The sequence below is a fragment of the Plectropomus leopardus genome, chromosome 2 (genome assembly GCF_026936395.1).
Source record: "Plectropomus leopardus strain MGB_pleo_1.0 chromosome 2, ASM2693639v1, whole genome shotgun sequence".
Lineage (NCBI taxonomy): Eukaryota > Metazoa > Chordata > Actinopteri > Perciformes > Serranidae > Plectropomus > Plectropomus leopardus.
Window position 1 is genome coordinate 30,513,867 of NC_142177.1, and position 22,488 is coordinate 30,536,354.

Sequence of the window (22,488 nt, forward strand, 5' to 3'; positions counted from 1 at the left end):
TTCTCAAATATGTCTTGCTCCCAAGGACGTCACCTGCTTCACATACATACAAACAACACTTAACCAGACAACAAAATGATACAATAAATGCTACAAAACACTGCAGCATATTACTCCTGTTACATGCAGTATTTGACTCCGGCACACTGAGGCTACTCAGAGGCCAAGCTCTGATTTAACAGATTGACACATTGAGGAACAAAAGAGTTTCTTAACCTGCTCAGTCGAGCCTGTGGGACTCTAAGTGTCCTGTGTGATGCAAAAGCTGATATTCTTCAAATGCGCGTCCAAGTTGATGCATCTCAGGCAGTACTCAGTTGCTTCATCTTTATACTCGCAGGCTCTTAAAGAACTTAGTCACCATGACTGAATTTCCTAATATTTGTACATGGTCATCAACAGCATGTGGGATGTCCTGGGAGTGAAGACAGAACAACTGGTGGAAAAATCTAGAAAAATGATGCAGGGAACGAGAGCTGCCGATCCTCTTTGTCCTTAAAACCGTCTCTGTGGAAACGTTAAGTGGCCACAAAACTGCCGTCTGATCAGCTGCATCAGGTGCCTTAAGGAGGGATCTGATAAAAGTTTCCAAGCAACTGTGACACCAGTGAGATTATAACTCTTATCTTCGTTTGGTTCTGCTCATCTCATCTTGTCCACTCACTTAGTGAAATAATTGTACTGATTTGCTTCCCAAAGATTTGCAGCACAGCAGAACGCTTCTCAATTCAGTCAACTTCCATTTTCAATTTTATTTATTTTTTAGAGAACAATGTGACAAATCATAATTTGCCTTGAAGCACTTTAAAGCATACAACATCTGTCCTTGAAAACTCGCAGCGGATAAGGAAAAACTTTCACCCCAAAAAACCCTTCAAAGGGGAAAAAATGACGTGATGTGTGTAAGTCATAATAAAATTACATTAATCCATGACAAAATGAAACAAAGAAACAGAGAGGGGGAGAAATGCACCGCTACAACAATAATAACAATAACAATAACAATAAAAATTAAACTTAAAAAAACTTTTATTTCTTTTCTTTTAACTTTCGGGTTGAAAGTATCTTCATCGTTCCATAACGAATGAAGAACCAATTTTGACTCGAAACGTTGCATTTAAAAACATAACAAAGTCTGAAGAAAATGAAAGGGAATATCCAGTTGGCAAGTCTCTGAGAGTAAGTCAGGCTAACATCTGCTTTCTCATATGATGTTTCATTTACATTTGTAATCGTTACTTCTCAACTCTGGCCCAACATTTGGCCTAACATTAGTAACATCCTCCTGACAGTCCCAGAGCAGCTGTGAGCTGATGCTATTCAAGCAAGTGTTAACATCTCAGCTGTTGCATGTGATAGTAATCACCAGATAGTGTTTGCCAACATGCTTAACATAGCTTACTGGCTTTTTCATTGTCTTCGAACAATGTCAAGATTATTGTGCCAGGACAGACTGAAAATGCCTGCAGCCATGTGCACTGAGGCTTTGAGTAACAGCGCTTGTTGACAGCGATCGCTGCTGTGATGAGAGTGGCAACTTTTAGCAGCTGTAACACAAACAGGTCGTTACAGTTTTATTGCTCTTGTAAAGCTCCTGGTGAGGGTGTGAAACAGCGGCATCAGTTATCCATCCATCTATCTATCTATCTATCTATCTATCTTAAATCTCACTACTTTTTTGGTACCAACAGAATGTTTCCATAGCACTGAGCATCAAATGTCTGCTCAGATTAGTCACCTTGTTTACTTATTATTCGACCAGACGGTGCCTCATCCACCCATCCATCCATCCATCCATCCATCCATCCATCCATCCATCCATCCAGGATACCCGTTTGTAATCCTTTTTTATTTTATTTGTCAATCACATACTTCCTGATTTGATTTTTTTTCAGAGTTTTTTTTAACATAACAGGTTCAAAGTTTTACTTTTCTCATAGTATGGCACACTACATAAAACCTCAAGTTTCATATCCACTATATCAGGGGTCTTAAGTGTTTTTTAGGCCAAGGACCTCAGCTGAAAGAGAGATGGAGCAGGGAACCCCTACTACATAAAAGCTATAAATTGCATTGCATATCGAAGTGGGCAGAAGGAGGTTGTCAGGCAGAGGTTCACAGATCTAGGCTGCGGTCTTGACATGTATTTGCAAAAGTTGAGGCAAAATATGTTGGATTCATGTAATGAAAATTGTTTCTTTTTTTAAAAAAGGACAAACTTGAAGAAAAAGATTCTGCACACCTAAATCTATGCAGTGATTTAACTTTGTAAGTGTGCAGAAATCTTTTCTACAAGTTTGGACTTATTGAAGTTTTCAGGACCTTGCCAAGACAAAGCTGGGTAGACCAGTGGCCATCCTGCATTCATTTTTTAAAAGATTTTTTTTTTTTTAATTATAAAACAATTATTTAGCGCGAACCCCCTGGCAGCCCTGGTCCCTGTGTTGAAGTCTCAGGCAGTTGTTAGGCCCATGTAAGAATTACATGAACCCTGTATGTAAAAAAAAAACAAAACAAACCATTAATTTGAATCTGAATTCTTACAGTTTTTATGTGAATAGAGCTTCTTTGATGTTAGGAAACAAAAAGAGCAAAAAAACTCAAATGTAATTTCTCTTGACAGAATACTCAAATATTGATGAGATGACAAAAGACTAATAAAAATTGGTGTCATAAGAATCTTAAAATAGGATCAGTTGTTATATTGATTTGATGGCCATGCTGGTGGAAGTCATATACTGATTAAAAAACATTACTTAACTTCATCGCAGCCTGAAAGACGCAGAGGAGACAACATCTGAGCTTTATCACAGCATCACCAGACAAAACCAGACAGCATGTGGCCTCATACTCTGACAAGATATTATATCAGCGCATCACCTCTAAGTTGAGAAGTCATGATCAAATTGAAGATGTTAAAATACCGAGAGATTACATGACTGTATTTGTAGGTGCAGCTTTACCAGTACGGAGTGTGTGAGCGTAGTCGAGCCCACACGTTTCCTGAGCATACAAAGCTTTTAGAAAAAAATGTTGACGTACTCACTACAAAATAACAGTGAAAATATCAAAATGACGTGCTGCAGATCTAATTTTGGTGTCCATATTATATATGGATTTCATTTATAGACTGACAAAGAGCACAAAGGGCCATAAACTAACGGTGGTGAACACACTGTTCTTCTGAGGGTGCAGCTCGTTTTTCAAAATAAAGAGATTAAAGTAAGCGACACACTGCTGCTTTTGACATTATATTTATGTAATTACTTCATCTGTGGGGGAGCAGGCAAGGTGCGGTGCAGTTAAATGATATCACAACTGCAGTGCAACATAATGTTCCTCATACAGCTGGGATCAATGTTACCGTGGCTTTTGCAATAAAACTGTAAATACATCTCCAGTACATGGATTTAGAACATGTGCCCTTAAATAGCTACAAGTTATATAATGTGGAGGAGAAAGTCCTATTTACTTGGTGGATTAGGGAGAGCTTGTGTTGATATTTTCATGTCAGAGACTGTGATTTTCCAGTCCAGCTCCAATAATTAGATTTACCTCATGTGTCATTTTCCTTGTTGCGAGTTTGTGCCAAAGTGAAAACATGAGGCATGAGGACGTGTTATTTATGGTGCTCAGATTGTTAACACGTAGGCTTGTGTGTTCATAATGTTTACAGTGTTACCGTGTGATGCCCACATGCAGAAATGACCACTGATCAGGATCTGACGATGGAGGGCCAGCCAGCCACGGCTGTGTTTGCTGCAAAGGGCATCGATGTAACACCGAGTAAAGACCATGGAGTGATCAAGGTATTCATTGTCATTGCTTTAAATATTTTATGTTTTATTGTAGGAGTTCAGGCACAAGTAGGACTCCCTGATTTTCATGATCTCTTCTATATTGTATACTCAGTTGAACTGGAAGCTCGTCTTTGTGCCTACAGGTTTTGAAGCGTCCGGGGTTCGATGGCGAGAGGCCGATGATTGGGGACAGAGTGACTGTCCACTACACTGGGAAGCTGCTCAACGGGAAGAGGTTTGACTGCAGTCGAGAGCGTAAAGAACCTTTTTGCTTCAATGTGGGCAAAGGTAGGTGACTGTTTTCATTATTATCATACATGATGGTGTGTCACTGTAGTCTCTTACAGAAAGGCATAGCTTGATATTTTGTTTTTTTGCTCACTTGCTGAGAGTTAGATGAGAAAGTTGACAGCTCTCTCCACTTACCAGCATTTATCCTGCGTTCATGTGCTCCTTGGATATTCCCATAGAGCAGTGGTTCCCAACTGGTGGGTCGCAGGTCCATTCTGAATGGCCCACTAGTGTCTCGTGACCATTTCAAGTTTGTGAAAAACTGGCTGTCTGGATTTTTTTTTAACCCTCTTCAAAACTACAAATATATTTCCTTGAGCCTCTGAGTGACTCAGGGAAAATGCATGAAGTGTTTGTCCCACATGATTTGTTCAATGACTGCCAGAAATTTGAAAATTCAGCGATTATTTCTGCTTTTAAAATGTCTGACTATGATAAATGTTGTCATTGTGCCTGCAGTTAGAAAGGCATGTTTCCTTTAAAAATTGCCAAAAAATTTTTGAGAAAAAAATTGCCAAAGAAATTTATAGAAAATGGAAAAAAGCCAAATAAAAATTACATGAATGAAAACTACCAAAACATTTGTAAAAAAAAAAAAAAAAAATCCCCCTAATTTTGAAAGACAAATCCCAAAGCGCCCAAAGATTTAAAATATTTTTTTTTCCTACAAAAGTTTGGGCTAAGGCCCCGATTTCTTTAAATGCTAGAAACGCCCCTGGTTTTAAGAAATTTTACTTTAGTCTTGTAATGTGTTTTGTTTTATTGTGTTTAAAATAAATAAATTTGAATATGCGGTTATTTCTCTTATGTGCAGACCTTGAACTAATGACTTAAAATCTAGACCCAGTGGCTGGACCGGTTGGGAACCACTGCGTCAGATTGCTAATTTAAAATCTAATGCTACAATGGGTGACTGTTGAAACATAATTAGTGTCATGTGATACACATTGGTGCAGCAGCTGGTTGGCTGAATGTCTAATGAGCAAGATAAGTATCTGGAATGTGTGTACCTACTGATGTATGGCTTCCTAACGGCTGCTAAACTGACGGCTAGTGTCGGCACATGTTTCTCGCCTGCCGTGGCCAGGCCAGATAACGTTTAACACTTTTTGTCTACTGTATGTGTAGACACAAAGACATTTCAGTCCATACTCCGTGCTACGATCAGTGCCTGTCATAGGACACAGGACACTGGAGTAAGAGCCTCACTCTTGTGCCCTATGATTGCTTTATATGCCTATCTACGTTAAATTAAGTCATGGAAATGGGGTAAAAAGTAATGGAAAAGTTCATAAAATTCATTGGTAAAGATATGTGGGAGCCCTGGTCAGTCTGTTACATATGTGAATCAGCAAAAAGTTCATAACCATCTCTAGCATGTGCAGGAAACAAACTAACAATCGCTGAGAGGCCGAGGCGGGACCTGATTTAGTTGTGTGATTCACTGAGATTCAAGAAATATATTAAATAAATTTTGATGTAAAGGGAATTTTAATGGAATTTTGTTCATGAAAAGGAATTAACTTTCTGTAATGTACGCACACTTGTAATCAAAATTATCACAGCAAACAATGAAAGAGCGGTCAACAAAGAATATGGTGAATATTACATTACATTAATGTAACAGTGAATATATTTTCCGTAGCTGACAGCGTAACATGGCTTTGATATGTGTCGACTTGTGGCAACATTTGGGTTGTTTTCTTGTTTGTTTTTTTTTACTCCATAATGAAAGTGTCTTCATTTTCTTCCCGCGTTCCCTCTCTCCTATCGTGTCTGCCTACTGGGCACGGTAAATGATTTTTAAGCACTTTTGGCCTTAGGGGTGAGGCATACAATTTTAAAAGGCTGTATTTGTATTTGTTTAAAAAAAAAGGGAAAAAACTCACATTTCTTTAAAGAAAACATGCTTTGTGTTGGAAAGGCATGTTTTTTCAAAAAAATTGTTTTTTTCCCTTCTTTTTTGTTTTCATCTTTGTTTGTTTGTTTTTTTTTCTTTAAATTTTGTTGAATTGTTTGTTGAAAGACAACAAAATTATAGAATTTTTACGGAAAACTTTTAAACTTTTCTTAAAATGTATTTTCAAAAGAAAATCAAAGGGTTTGAAGGCTAGCTTTCTTTAAAAGAATCAGCAAGTGGGGCAAGGGGGAAAAATGGTCTTAGTTCTTGCAAAGTCATGGAAAATATTTGAAATTTTGTGTATAAAAATGTTTGGGTACCCAACCTGCTTTTTAATTCTTACAAAGTCTTTACTAAATGAATAAATGGTCCTGGACAGACATCGACGTTAAGTGCAATTTGACTGACTGACAAAGGCATTCAAAGGCAGAAATTCCAATTTTATTTGCTTTGTTCATTCACAGGACAAGTCCTCAAGGCCTGGGATATCGGCGTGTTGTCCATGCAGAGAGGTGAAGTGTGCACGTTTCTCTGTAAGCCAGAGTACGCTTATGGATCTGCTGGAAATCCCAACAAAATTCCTCCCAACTCTTCAGTAGTGTTTGAGGTAAGTGCTCCACATCAGTGCTACAATTAGTGCCACGCATTAATTCTGCATCACACCGGGGGACCCTGATAATTCAGGAGCACGTGTCCGTCTCTGTAAATGGAGCTCTGTGGTCATAAAATTAAGTGGTTTGTCTATTTTAATCCCTCTCCGTCAAACAGCTAGAGTGGTTCAATTGCCACACTGTTTGGAGCTCAGCGTGGATACAATTCAGGCTTTCTCCATCGTCTATAATCAATTACAATTATGATTCAGTTCTGGGAAAAATCTAAAGAGATTTAGATAACTGCTCTGCTTAACACATTGTTGGCCCATGGGCACATCTTAGTCATAGAAATGACTTTTCTTCCCCTCATAAACTTTGTTTTGTCAGCGCTTCCAGTGTAAACTAACTGTGCCACATGTTACCAAGCGTTTTCACAATATGATGTTTAATGTTTACTTCTTATGTGACTGCCCAGTATTAAGATCCTTCATCTGTTTGGAACTTAATCATCATCTGAACAATTTGATAAGTCTTTATATTACTCTCATAAATGCTAAATAGGGGGACTTAAAACAACACTTCTCCTGTAAAATGACCATTTCTATATTAATTTCTTTTTGTCAGTTATAAGTTGAATTTGTGAAGAAAACAGAGCTTTTCTCTCATGCCTCCACGATGAACTAAAAATTCCAAAAACGGGAACATTCTTGATGAATTGAAGTAAACAGGGGCCAAATTCAACAGCAGCAAAACTATATCAAAACATCCATTTACAAACTCTTGCACAACTCATGTAATATAATCCAAATCTTATTTTTTCAGTCTTATGCTCAGTACATTTCAAGCACATGCAACTTCCCCCAAAAACAATGATGTTAAACATCTGAGTACAAACAGTCGTATGCACGGCTGAGCTAAGTAATTGACTGGGTAATTTGAACTCTGCTCAAGCAGAGCTCATATGCACACTTGTTGCAAGTTTTTTATACTGTAATGTGTGAGAGTTTGCAAATGGATGTTTTGATATAGTTTTGCTGTTAAGAGTCCAGTTAATGAAGAACATTTTGGGGATTTTCCTTTTTCTGTGGAGACATGCGAGAGTAACAAAGTTTTCGTCACTAATTCATAGTCACCAGGGCTAAGTAATTTAGAAACAAATGGTCATTTTGCTGGTGAAGCATTCCTTTAAAGTGTTTCTTTTTGTAAATCCCTTTGACCTATAGATGGGACAGGCATGACCAGCTCTTGCTGTGCAGCAACATTTTGTACAAACCCACAGAAGTTTATTTTTAAATTGTAAACACAGATTCCAGAGTTTGCAAAGGAACCAAATACGCCGAGCTGAAGTGGTGCAATCATAAAAAACAGAGTCTTGGGTGAGAAAATTTTACTCAAGGCAAGGCAGCTTTATTTGTGCAGCATATTTCATACAACAGGGAAAGTCAAAGTGCTTTATAGATCAGTAAAACATGTTAAAGAATACAGATTTACAATAAAAGAGTAAAAACAGATAAGATATAAAAGCTAATATTAATTACAAATTATTCACAGTATCTAAATAAAAATCATTAAAAATACCAAAAGTGGTGAAAAGATTAAAAAAGATTATTTTAAATGCTTTAAAATAAAGATTATAGAGAAGTTTGCATACATTAACAGGTGGAGTAGGCAGCGTAAAACACGTTTGTAGCCTTGACTTAAAAGTGGTCAGAGTCGGGGCTCGTCGCACATTATCTGGGAGGTTATTCCAGGTTTGTGCTGCATGATAACAAAACGCTGCTTCGCCATGTTTAGTTCTAGCTCTTGGTTCGGTCAGTAGGCCGACCCCAGATGTCCCGAGGGTCCTCGAAGGTTCATATGCCACAAGCATGTCAGTGTAAACACCATATAGCTTCAACAATGTGCTGCAAAAACATACCACTGTATACACTGTCATACAGAGTGGAATAAGATGCTTTTTAAAGCTAAATTTACCTTGGGGGAATAAAAGGGGGAAAACAGATGTTTGGGGGTTGTTTAGCTGAGAAAGATGTATTTATCTTAGCTTGTCGTGTCCGAATAGAGGTATGGAGTGTATATGTACACGTCTGATTATACAGTCTACCTGTATGTTTCTTCAGTGGTCATTATTTCTCTGTCTTTCTTTTTTTATTTCCATGACTTGATGTGATGACTCCTACTTGTTTTTCGTTATGTATTCGTTTTTCTCCTCCCACTCCTTCTGAACACCGTACACCGAGTTCTGCAGAGCTGTCATTTGCTTCATATGGCTCTTTGTGCAGAACAATGATTGAATAAACGTTTACGTCCAAACAGATGGAGCTACTCAAGTTTGAAGGAGAGATGCTCACAGACGATGGCGGCATCATTAGAAGAATAAAGGTCAAAGGTGACGGTTACACTAATCCCAACGATGGAGCAAGTGTTGAAGGTAAGACTTTTCCTAATGGATATTTTGCCAAATAACTAATACATTAAAATGGTTATAGTGGAGGTTAAACTGTGTCACGATTTGTGTCTCCAGTGCACCTGGAGGGAAGGTGTGGTGGCCGACTGTTTGACTGCAGAGACGTCAGCTTTATTGTTGGTGAGGCTGAAGATAAAGGCCTTCCTCTCGGAGTAGACCGAGCCATGGACAAGATGCAGAAAGGAGAGTGCTGCGTGCTTTACTTAAAATCAAAGTAAGTTAACAAAAAAGCTTTTGCTCTCTCAATGCAGTCACAATGAGCCACTGTTTATGTGGAAATGCTTTGGTAATTATTCTTTAGATTTACAAACAGTGGTCCTTCATTATACCTTTAACTCCACCCCCCAATATATATATATATATATATGTTGTATATAAATCCTGTGAAACCATTTATTTCATACTACATACCACAACAACAGATTATGCAGGTGAGGTAAAAACCCCATAAATGGTTATAAAGATTTTTCCTAAATAAACAAAGCAAACAGAAATGAAGACAAAACACAAATAAAAGTGTGTTTTTTACCCAAACATTAGAAAAATAAAACTATTTTATTCCAATTCTGCTCTGCCTTTTTTCTTCTCTAATATGGTGTTTTGAAGACTTATTTTATAACCAGAAAAATACTAAAATTTTCAAAGAACCAGTATTTCAACAATGCTGTTACTGCTACTATTACAAAACCTACATGTATAATACTAATAATCTGTATCGCACTTTTCAAAACAAAGTTACAAAGTGCTTTACAAAATAAAGGATACATGATGAACAGTTTACATTGAAACAAGTTAAAAGTTTTACAACATGGAAAAAAGGAGCTGCACACAAGAAAAACTAAAAAAGTGAACCTAAGTATAAAATAAATAAAACAGTTGATAGTTGTAAATCTACAAATTCAGCCCACAAATGCGGTGAAAGAAAATCTATAAAAGTTTGTTTTACATTTGTAGTACTTTTAGTCTCTCGGTTGTCAGGATCAGCTCTTAAAAGCGTATTAACCATCAGCCTTGAAGAGTGACTTGTGATTTGGATCAACAGCTGACTGAGAAGTCAGTCATCCAAAAAAACCAAAAAAAAACCCAACCGAAGAAAGCAATAGGCAGACATAAGTAGTAATTATTCAAGTAAATAGAAATCATTGCCAAAACCACATATCAAACACTTAACCCCGCCCACACCAACCTCACCCACAATCCCCTCGGGCAAAAGCAACGGTGACAAGTTCTAGGAATTCATAGCACACTAAAAATGTCTCCAAGTGATATTATTGTTGGCACACTTTATAAAGACAATCAGTTTGCTTTCCGAGTCGAACGCCGAGACTATTTTTCTTCCGCAGTTGCTTTGGTTGATCCACCTTCCACCATTTCTGCTACTGGGAAAAGTAACTGCAAACAGCTTAAATTGATACTTTTTAGTAGCTGGGGATAGCTGCTGGTAGCCGATGAGGAAAACAAAACTGCTATCCTCTTCCTGTTTTGGTTGTGCAAAGGTTGACACACTTTGTTTGCGCCGTAAATAAAGCCTTTATTTTCCTGCGAGATCGTACGCGGTGCAGACAGAATTGCACAGTGAAAGCAAAGCTCACAAAGAACAGATCTAAACGCTGAAGGTGTCATTATTTTAAAACCATTACACTGTGCAATCAGCATTTATTTAAAGATACACTATGCAGGATTTTCCTAAAAAAAATATCCATAGACTCATACAGAAGTAATCCCTCCCAACCATCACTTATGATTAAGTGTGTGGCGGTGCATTTTCCTGCAGAGACAGGTGCCAGACTGTAAGCAGCAGGCATCCAAGTGACACAGCGCCAAAAAAAAAAAGCAAATATAGCATGGCAAAACACCAAACGAGAGGTAATCTGGGGCTGGTTTTTACTTTATTTCTCTGGCGAGCATGTTCACAAAAAGTAACTGACAATTCTGCATAGTAGATATACCTTAGATTAATATATTCATGAGAAGTTTCCTCTTACATCATTGGGGTTTTAGAAAGTGTCTGTAATTCTACCATTGATAGTTTACATTTGTAGGTGTTACATGTGGGGAATTTTTGCCAGTGGCACGTTTTAAATTTAGTCACAGGTGTGACTTCTGACACCATAGTTTAAATCTCAAATGGCTTGAGTCAACTTTACAATCTTTGTACTCTGTTCAGCTGTTTGATACATAGAGGTCAGGTGATCCAAATTAAATGTTAAAACAGTTGCTATTTTGTATTATCAGCATGCTCATCTGTCATGTTTTTTCTTTTTCTCACAGGTATGGCTTTGGAAGTGAAGGTAAACCGGAGTACAAAATTGGACCAGACAAAGACATCATATATGAAGTTACGCTCAAAGGCTTTCAAAGGGTGAGCTTTGCTTTCTACTTCATACGGCTGAAGAAAAAAAATTTCAAATTCTACATTTCACTAGATTTAGGTAATACATGAATGTTGCTCTGGTTCATTTTTTTTTTATTGCAGACAAACAAATTCAAGCACAAATTGAGGAAAATGTCTTACATCTGCTAATTTTGTGGTAATTGCAGTGAACATTTTGAAGGAGCGGTTGGGATCATATTTCATTGCCGTTGTACCTCGTATGACTTTATTCAGCGTTAAGGTTCATAGCTGGTGATCCTTACGGCACCCACCACTGCCATCTTCATCTAAAGGTCGGCTGGCAGCATTTGGCAGTGAGGCGGGATCAGCATTGATTTTTATTCACTTATGAAGCTTTGAAACAGATGCTTCCTCCCCATTTTTCATCTCTTTTAACTCTAAACTCACGTAATCTCGGTATTCGGTCGCAGAATAGCTTGTTGCTCCACATTCCCCAAATAAGAACTGAACTAGGAAAAATTTTATTTTCTCACAGTGCACCTTATCCATGGAAAAATCTGCAAAAGAACTTAAACTTGGACACTCTTCCACCATTATGGCTGTTATAATGCATTATTTTGGATCTTTTTTTTTTTTAATTCAAGTTTTCTCATGCATGGTGCATGGCACACACTATTTCAGTATAGAGAAATATGATCCACATTGCAAGTCCAGTGAACATAAACAGATGGGTCAATAAGGCTGAATCAGCGATACAGAAAAACATAATAAAATGTTACAGAAATGATCAATAAAGAAACCCATTCAGATAGCAACCAATATTTTAGGTAAGATTATAAGCACGTACCATAACATGTTTGTTATCCTGTATTTTTACTTTTAGATATTAACATTGCTATTATTGTTTGTTGTTTTGTTTTTTAATTTTATATCCATTTGAACTGGTTTTTGTTTGCTTGTTTTTAATGTCTTTGTTGATGCACGGCATCATTGAAGATGAGCTTCTCCCTCAATTGATCTCCCGAGCCTTAGATGACAGTATGAATGAATCTGACGAATAAGTTATTGATTGATTATTGTCTTTATAATTTCAGCTGACTTTCTAAAACATGTAAACCAATGTTTATTCACTTTCTGTAATGTTTGCTGTGTTTCCAAAAGGCTAAAGAACCCTGGGAAATGGACTTAACTGAAAAACTGGATTTAGTTGCTGGAATAAAGCATAAAGGGAATCAGTATTTTAAGGTACAGTCAACGCGATGATCCTTTGTCTTTACAAATAATACACACCTACACACACACCTACATATGTAAATATATATATGTGTGTGTATTTTTTTATAACGTGTTCATAAAATGAAATGATCTTCCATTTTCAGGCGGAGCGGTACTTCCAGGCAGTCATCCAGTACCAGCGCATCGTGTCCATGCTGGAGATGGAGTGTGGTAAAGGGATGGAGCAGCAGAAGAGGATACAGTCTTTCATGTTGACAGCACACCTCAATTTAGCGCTGTGTTTCCTGCGGTTAAAAGAGTTCTCACAAGTAGTGGAGAACTGCAACAAGGTGAGTTGCTTGTTAAGTTATTACCCTCTGTGTGTGTGTGTGTGTGTGTGCTGTGTGTGTGTGTGTGTGTGCTGTGTGTGTGTGTGTGTGTGTGTGTGTGTGTGTGTGTGTGTGTGTGTGTGTGTGTGTGTGTGTGTGTGAGTGAAAGGCTATTTACAGTTTTCAGTATTACAATGACAAAATCTATTGAACAGACAAAACAAAACAAGGAAAACACAGCACAAAGTGGTGGACAAACAGAACACTTAAAAAAAAGGCTGCCAGACAGTTTACAAAGTAACGTTAATAGTCTTTTTCGAAAATGTTGTAGTAATGTTGTTGTATTTGGTGCAATGCAAAGAAACATTAATAAATATTAAAAACCATACCAATTCATGTAGCCAGGCTTGTCAGAGTTCTTTTGGATGAAAGGTAATGTGACACTGTGGTGCGGGAAAACATTGTACGTGTCATTATTTTATCGATACATGGACGCCTGGTATCAGTTTTTTAATGGTAGTAATTGTGAATATTGCCCATGCAGCTAAACTTTTTGTAGCCCATTGTATAGTAATATCCACTGGGTAGATTTGACTGCAATAAAATGATTGAAGGGGGTATAACCAGACTGAAAACGTCCTTTTCTTATTAGATTAAACAGATTTCCTTTGGGAAGATAAAGATAAAAAGGTAATATACCATAATAAATTGTATCATAATCCTTAGCATAACACACAATGTTTAACATTGCAATAATTTTGTGTCATGACTAACATATCATAATATCATATTGTGGGGCCTCTGGTAATTCCAACGTGCAAGAGCTTCAATGATAAATTGATTAACTGATTAGATGTCAACTATGTATAACTTTAAGTATTTTTCAAAGAAAAAAAAAAGACCAAATTCTTTGATTCCATCTTCTTAAATGTGAATATGTCTTTGCTTTCTTTGCTCACCAGTAAACTGAGTATCTTTGAATTGTTAACAAAATAAGACATTTGCGGAATCATCTTGGGCTTTTGAATAGCCCAAGACATTTTATAGACCACACAAATAAATAATTCACATCCTATAATAGAGAATAGACAGATTAAACAACAGTAAAAATACTCATTAGTTACAGCTCAAGTGTGTATTAGGCTTGTGCAGATGCGGTCTTTTCATTTGTATAATTGACAATGTGTCCTTGAGTCGATGCACAAAGCAGGGTGGAGTGGTAGACTTTCAAGTTTCTTAGCAACCACCGTTCCTCAGCGCAGAGCAATTTGCATGTCGTACAGCAGCTCGGAAGTCTTAGCAAAGCATCCAGAGACGGTCAGGTCTGAATGTTTCTGGAACAGATTTTTTTGATGTTTAATGTTGTATAAGAAGGGCAAAACCGGAAAAGATTTGCAAGTAATTAGGGATGTAATGGTTCACAAAATCTGCAGTTCTTTCGATACGGCACAGTAGTGTCACTGTTTGGTAAGTTTACCATACAGCAAATAAATAAAACTAAATAAAACTCCTGATTTTTACATTTTTATTAAACTTATCTTTATGAACTGTGATCTTTTTTTACTGTGAATAATGAAGCTATACCTACGTAAGACGTCTTCTTTACAACATATAAAATAAAAACAGCTTCTTATTAAAATATAAATTGTAGTATTGTAGTTATAAACAAATACAAGCAAAAGAAGCAATTCTAGCTATGAAATATCAGAGAAATTTCCCTGTTTTGTAAATTTCTAAATTTATTAGAACTAACATACTTTTGGCTTTTGTGTTTTTGTTTAAAGCAGGGATTACAGTCTGGCTGAAATGGCCTTGTGAAGGAATATTATAACTGGGCTCAAATACATAAGGCATGTTTGTGAAGCCAATACTCCACTAAAGACTAGGATCTCATATCTGCGGCTATAAATGTTACATTACCAGTCACCACGGTGATTTCATTTTCCCTGTTTGAATCATTGGGAGTAACTGCTTAAATACTGAGGGAACAATGTTGTTTGTAGCTTGTGTTGCTCCTTGTTTTTGTGTAATTCAACTTATTGACACACTGGTGTGATGTTGGCATTAATGAGATGACATGTTATTCTGCAGCAGAGCAACACTTATCACATTTAGGAGACAGTGATGGGAAGATGCAGTTCAGTTTTGTTTTTGAGTAATGCATCTTGTACTGGATTAACCTTTAGGGTGAGTGGATCCGGGACGTTGCTTCTACTGATATCTCTGAATTGAAGTCACAGGCTCAGGCTTCCCTAATAAGATCCAAAGAAAGAAATTAAAGTAATAATTCACAAATCTTGATACTAGCTGCTTTGGAACCAAGAGGGAAAAAAAGAGATTTTCAAGAAAAGGATGGGCGGTAATCTTAAAAAACTAGACAGCCTTAAATGCACTCACTCAGAAAGAAAAGATCACTAAAGCAATACAAATGATTCAGTTAGAAAAGGTTTCTGCAGAATAATGACACAGTATGTGCTGAAACATGGGCGCCAGTTGCAATGTACTTAATGTCAGTATAAATAAGAAAATAAACCAAGACCACCTTTTCTTTATTTTATTTTTATCTATTTATTTATTTATTTATTTAATGGAAAGGGCTGATGGTTGTTGTGCTTCAGTATAAAGAAAGTAGCGAGAGATTAACTGTGTTTGGGAGCAATATTGTGCAGTGGTGACGAGTTTCAATTTTGATATTAATTTTGGTTAGGACGGGGAACAGAAATAGCAGGACAGGACTCACTTATATGTCGTTGAATTGCTATATTTATGTATATTTTGTTTTTCTGTTTTTTGCTTTTTGTCTTTCTGTTAATGAGTAAATAAAGGGAAAACAGTAAAACGATTGGCCCCTCAAAGATTCACCTTAGCTTGAAGATATCTGGGGGTTAAAAAAGGATTTTGAAGATTGAATTTAGTGAATAAATGGTTCAGCATGGCTTTTAATACACAGAACTAAAAAAGAGCTCTGTGCCTCTGTGTGTGTGTTTCAGGTGATTGAGCTTGATGAAAGCAACGAGAAGGCTTTGTATCGTCGAGGGGAAGCCCGTCTCCTCCGTAACGAGTTCAGCCTGGCCTTAGAGGACTTTCAGCAAGTGCTGCAAGTCAACCCCTCAAATCGAGCGGCTCGTGCTCAGATTTCCATCTGCCAGAGCAAGATTAAGGAACATCATGAACGGGACAAGAAGACCTACGCCAACATGTTCCAGAAATTTGCCGAACGGGACGCCAAGGTCTGTAAAACTCACTGTTCTTGGCTAAATGCAGAAAGACAAGTCAGCCTGACTCAGATGTGTTTTTCCTTTCTTTACCAAAGTGAACTGAATATTAAAGACTATCTTGAATTAGAAGAAACAAATACAACTCTAAAAATGAAAGTTATTTGTACTACTCAACACACACACAAACACACTCACACACACAGAGCTACTTGTGAAATCCCCTTGTTTTCCAATGTTTCATGAGCTACAATTTTTGGTAATCTACAGTGGTATTTTTATTTTAAAGCACCTTTTAAAACAATGATAACAAAAGTTAGATAAGTAAAATTCAAATAACAACAGTAGTTGAGGGGCAGGACTTTTTTATTTTAAGCACACACCATAACAGCATGAACTATGTGAGAAAAATGTATTTTTGTTTTAGCTCTGGAAATTACATGTTTACATCTTAAGGTACCATAAATATCTAAATCTGTCTGGCATGGGATATTTTTCAACTAATTGTCACCTTTTTGGGGTATCATGATGGAAATTACTGATAGAATTTAGGAAGCTTTATCCCACCACCACCAGACAAATGTCCTGTAAAGTATTTTTATATACATGAAGATCCCCTCATTTAAATATATTATAATATATACTAATATGGCTATTTTTAAATGTTTCATTTACATTTTGGCAATTAAAGCATCGCCCTATGGCCTTCCCGTGTGTTATCGTGCTTCCTTCAGTATTATGCTGACCTCTACTGTTCATTCATGGATTTGTTGATTTTCTTACCTATTGATCCAGATGCTCTCTTCTGTTAACCCTCATGTTTTCCTTGGGGTCAATCTGACCCCAAATGAAATCTTTTGCTATCAAAATATATTTTTTATGCTTATGTAAACAAGGTCTATTGACCCTAAATTCCAAAATTAAGGGAAAATGTTTGGTAATGGGTTGGACTGAAGTAAGACTAAAGGTGTAACACAGAATTGATTGACAATTTATACAATGTGCTTGAAATAACAGTCAAAACAGGACGGGGTCAGAATGACCCCAGAGGACAAAAGGTGTTTAGCAATCAGGAGGACAAAAGAAAATGAGGAATTATCTCAAGCAGCAACACAAAATGTTATTAAATCAACTTCTTAATATTAAGAGTAAATCTAAATCAGGTCAGTTTTTATAGTTTTATTTCTGTTTTACTTCAGTTGGTTTTCAGTTGTTATATACAGGGTTCCCATGATCATGATAACCTGGAAAAGTAATAGAAATTCACATTGTTTTTTTTTACAGACTTGGAAAAGGCATGGTTTTAGTAAAAAAACATTTAAAGTTTTGGAAAAAGACAGAGACTCTCCAGAGCGTGTGTGTGTGTGTGTGAAATTTTATTCTTTGTAGTTCAGAAGTTTTGAAATGTGTGGGAATCTCGTATATATGGAGGAACATTCTCACGAAATGCATATAGGACATGCAGAGTCTATGACTGCAGGAGATTCTGAGTTATCCTAATCAGTCTAATGCAGAAGTTTAAAACTCATTTTAGTTGTGGGACCACATTCAGCCCAGTTTGACCTGTAAAACCATCAGATATTTTACAGTTTATCAAACTTTGATTCAGTAAAAATGCTTGATTTACAGGATGGGTGTAGTTTGAGATGTCCTGAACTCAAATGTTTCAGTTTTTGTCTGGAAGTGCGGAGCAATGGCTTTTTATAGCTCCTCAATTTTCAGATTTGAAGAAATGTTTTTATGATAGAAATGTGGGACATTTACCTTGATATATTTCTAAATGTGTACAATTAAAATGCTTGATTTTTGCATCTGTATATATAGTCAGAGATTTTCTCAACTGAAATGTACCAGTCAGTGTCAGGAATTATTGATTATTTTTTATTTCCAGCAACCCAAAAAATCAAAGAATAAAACAATTTCCTCACAATAAAGTGGTATTTACTTTATAAGAGGGCCAGATTGGACCCTTTAGAGGGCCGGCTCTGGCCCAGGGGCCGTACATTTGACACCCCTGTTCTAAAGACTTGCCTCATCAACAATAGTGTATTTTAGACCGCTGTAGTCATGTGTGCTTCATCTGCTCTGCACAGGTTGGGAAGATGAAGAGGAGGCGGGATGAGAGCGTGAGGAGCGGCATTAATGGTGAAGTGGGCCTCAAACGGCGGCGGAGGAGTCAAGACTGTCCATCGTAGAAGTGACATTTGAAAGAGGGAAAAAGAAAGACATGCTTTCCCTGGCTTTCAAAGCCCAGGGAGCCGAGGCAGGAACGAAGTCGTATAAAAGCCTCTAATCCAAACCTCTTTATCCCAAAATCAAACGCTACCATTCCTGCATTTAAAGCAGAGCGCGAGCAGGGACGTTTGGAAACCAAACAGCATTTCCCCTGTCACACGGACCGTGCAGCTGCCAGGACACACCTCCCAGTGGAGTCAGAGCCGCAGAATCAGTGAGTTAAGATTGGTGAACACTTTTGGCTCCCACCTTTTATTTTGAAAAACTATAGTTTATTTTTTCAGAAACACAGAGGAATTCCATTTTATGTGTCACTCGGTTGCGGTGTAGAGTTCAGATGTGCCTCCACGGTGTGTTTCCAATTTCCAAACTGCACTTGCTGGTTTTTCAGACCTCTGACTCGTGTTTGGTATTATGCCTTTTCTTGGGCAGCTGCATGCATGCATCACGAGGTGTTTGGGATACAGACTTGAAACTTTACTATTTTTTTTAAGTGTGCAATATGTACTTTGGATAAAAGTTGTAACAAGTCCCGTTAGCTCTGTGGTATTTTAAACGCGTCTGTTCAGAAGAAAGAAGAGCAAAATAGCTTTGTTTATAAAAATAATCATAGCGCAGGAGAGCCTGCTTTCATTTAATGTTGGGGAAAAAAGTGAAAAAAAAACAAACAAAAATGCTACAAATACAGGACTCATTAAAAGTAATTATTTTTCAGACATGAATCTGCATTATCGCCATAAATCAATGATAAAAGCCAACAGTTTTCAATCAGCTGAGGCAGAGAGCAGAATCTGAGACAAGCACAAACGAAATTATACCAAATTCTGGCGTTCTGGCAAATTCACAATTCACTGTTTCGTTACTGCTAGTAACAGCAGAATTAATATGATAATATTTTGTAATATTATGCTACTACCTATAAAGCCAAATCAATACATCCTTGTTTATAACAGAATCTAATCTGTGGTGCAGAGAGATTGTTTCAAGAAATACAATTCAGATATAGCCCCTTGTTTTGGGGCAAAGACGAGGCATTGTTTTACGATGGATGAGACCACGGTCATGCACTAAAATAATTTATTCATTACTACATGCATGGTAGATCATTATTAATTTTCTGAAATCTTGTGTTTTATCTGTTAAAACATGTCACAGTACAAGCAGTTAAAAAAAGAGAGAGAAGCCAGTCTGTTATTGTAAAACAATGATGATCTTTTTGGGAGTGATGGACTGATTACATTTACAGACAGTGGCAGCTGCAAAAACTTTGATAAGATTTTAAAAAAATAAATAAATAAAAAAAAGCAAAAGTTAAAATATGTAAAAGTAAATGTTTCCACTCCTGAACTCTGGTGGATTTTAGTGATGACTTTCTTCTTCTGCTGCACTCATTGTATGTTTATCTGTCAGCTAACTGCAGAAACAAGCATGGCACACTCTTCAACACATAAAGTCTGCATTCAGCAGATGACTGCCAGAAATCCTCCTAATTATCATTCAAACTTCTTACAAAAGAAGGCGATTGATCATAATCACACTCGCCCCGGTTTCCACCTTTGCATTTGACAGGGCGGATGCACGACTATTAGGGCTGGGTATCGTTACTTGATGCCTCTAAGACAATGATTCCCAACTGGTTCAGCCACTGGGTCCAAATTTCTCCTTAGTTATTAGTTTAAGGTCCGCAAACAAGAGAAATTACCAAGGATGACATTTTATTTGACTAAATGCAAATAAGACATGGGCATAAAATTTATTGCAGGAATAAAGTATAATTAGTTGAAATCAGTGGCATTTCTAGCATTTGAGGACATTGGGGGCTTAGCTCAGACATTTGTGGGGGGAAAAAAATCACCTTTAAAATTTAGGGTCATTTTTAAAAACTGATTTTTTTTCTTACTTTTTGGATTTTTTTAATTTTATTTTGCTTTCTCTAAACATTTTGGTGACTTTTAAAGAAAACATGCCTTTCAAATCACATGGCCTCCAAAATAAAAGTCAACCAAAATACACCATTTATTTATCAAAGCCAGAAACTTTAAAAACAAGAATTATGTTTGGATTTTTTAAATTTCCGACGTCCCTTGAATACGTCATTTGGGATGAGCGCGTCATGCATTTTGCTCAAGTCACTTGGGAAGGCTCAAGGAAAAATATATGTAGCTTTGGGAAGGGGCCAAAAAAGAAACAAGACGGCCAGTTTTTTACAAACTTCACATGGTCGGGAGTCACTTCTGTCTGTTCAGAATGGACCTGGGACCCACTTTTTGACTGCACGTACCAGTTGAGACCCACTGCTCTGTTGGTTTCATTTTAAGGCTACCGGTATTGTGATTTTTTATAACGATGCTCAGCCGAAGTGCTGACTCTGAGCGCAGGTGGGAGAGGAACACAGCTTTAAAATCAGCAGAAACACCGTTTTCATTCAATCTCAGAAATCACGTGAATTATTTCAACTCTGTTGACGTGATCAAACCCTGATCATAATTTTACAGCTGTGCAGTTGTTTTTTGCCTCAATCCCGAATCTGGTATCTCTTTATTTCACTGCATCTAATGCAACAAACACTGTTATCTTTTCATGAAATGTCTGGATAAAGTCTTGACGATAATCTTGAGATGTTTCATAAACATTGGTCGGTTCAGAATGAAACCTTAGCTGTCTTAAATATTTTGTCTAAAAAAAAAAAAATCAACAGTGTGTATGTGTGTGAGTGTGTGTGTGTGTGTGTGTGTGTGTGTGTGTGTGTGTGTGTGTGTGTATTAATATATACTGTTGTATGTTAGCAAGGTTTTAAAAACAGCTTCTTATGTTTTCAAGTACTGCTGGCTCCAAACATTCAAACATTTTGTACAGTGGAAATGAGCATGAAGTACTTTTTTTCTAGCAATTGTAAATTGCATTTAAGAATATATATATAATATTTATCCCTTACTGTCAACCAGAAAAAGATTTCCACGCCTCTGAGTGCTATAGTCATCATTTTGATAACATGACAATTACAGGAATAATTTGGAAGGTTTTGACATAAAACAGCAGGAGAAAATGCAGCTTGTTAAACCGCAAAGCTGCCGATGTGTGATTGGATTTTATTACAAACTGTTATGTCATATAAAATGTTTACATGTATTCAAAAGATCTTTACCCTGTAAAGCGAAATGTGATCAATGTTTTAAAATGGCATTTATGCAAAGAAATATTTTCAGAAAAAACTACATAAGGTACCTTTGTTCATGTCTTCTTTATATATTTTTTTATTTTTTTGCACTTTAAAAGCATTAAATAAATCCAAAAGTTGCATTTAAAGAAATATGTCATTCTTCAAGTTTTAGGTCAATATGTTTACAGTGTAATAACAAGTGCAATAACATCTTTAAAGTTTTCTTTTGACTCTCGCTGTATTGTCATAAAAATGGTTAAATGGGAAAAATATCATGAAACAAATTTAAAAATCTTGCACGAGAATTGATACAGTGGCTGATTTAACTGTAATTTGTGTCAAATCTAATACAGTACAGAGATTTAACTTAAATTTAGACATGATTAGAATTTCAGCTTCGTATTCATTGTCATGAGTTCAAGGTCTGCACATAAACTACCACATATTCAATTTTATTTGACAAAATGTAAATAAAACATAGGCTTAAAACACAATTAAATAAACATATTGCAAGGATAAAGAGCAATTAATTAAAACCAGTAGCATTTCTATAATTTGAGGATATCTGGGACTTGGCCCGAACCTTTATAGGATTTTGAGTTTATTTTATTTCATTTATTTATTTATTTTTTATCGCCCTATGGCCTTCCCGTGTGTTATCGTGCTTTTTTTATTTATTTATTTATAAGAGAACAGACATGTTTTTCTTTAAAAATTATAGGCGGTTTTTTGTCTTTGTTTTAGCGATTTTCTTTTTCTCTAAAATCTTTTGGCAATATTTTTTCGCTAAAACGTTTTGGCTACTTAGTCGTGATTCACTTGTGGTCCAATCAGAATGGACCTGCGACCCACTTTTGGACTGTGACCCACCAGTTGAGAACCACTCTACTAAAATATGCTTCTGAAAACTGGCGAGAAATAGGCAATGCAGTAACAGATTATTGATTC

The 22,488-nt window shown here is 36.7% G+C and overlaps 1 protein-coding gene across 5 annotated transcripts in view; it reads left to right on the forward strand.

Annotated features, from left to right (window-relative positions):
• fkbp5 (FKBP prolyl isomerase 5) overlaps nucleotides 1-21,690 on the forward strand; it is a 42,169-nt gene extending 20,479 nt beyond the window's left edge. For 4 of the 5 annotated variants that reach the window (XM_088090730.1, XM_088090733.1, XM_088090736.1 and 1 more), the window contains 10 exons: nucleotides 3,677-3,809; nucleotides 3,944-4,088; nucleotides 6,456-6,598; nucleotides 8,901-9,015; nucleotides 9,109-9,265; nucleotides 11,323-11,413; nucleotides 12,548-12,631; nucleotides 12,766-12,951; nucleotides 15,921-16,160; nucleotides 18,239-21,690. In XM_088090730.1, coding sequence (XP_087946856.1) covers nucleotides 3,705-3,809; nucleotides 3,944-4,088; nucleotides 6,456-6,598; nucleotides 8,901-9,015; nucleotides 9,109-9,265; nucleotides 11,323-11,413; nucleotides 12,548-12,631; nucleotides 12,766-12,951; nucleotides 15,921-16,160; nucleotides 18,239-18,340 — 1,368 coding nt within the window. In that variant the 5' untranslated portion in view covers nucleotides 3,677-3,704 and the 3' untranslated portion in view covers nucleotides 18,341-21,690. The remainder of the gene's footprint in view (nucleotides 1-3,676; nucleotides 3,810-3,943; nucleotides 4,089-6,455; nucleotides 6,599-8,900; nucleotides 9,016-9,108; nucleotides 9,266-11,322; nucleotides 11,414-12,547; nucleotides 12,632-12,765; nucleotides 12,952-15,920; nucleotides 16,161-18,238) is intronic. The other variant, XM_042508099.2, reaches the window with a different exon arrangement.
• Nucleotides 21,691-22,488: the final 798 nt, after the last annotated feature.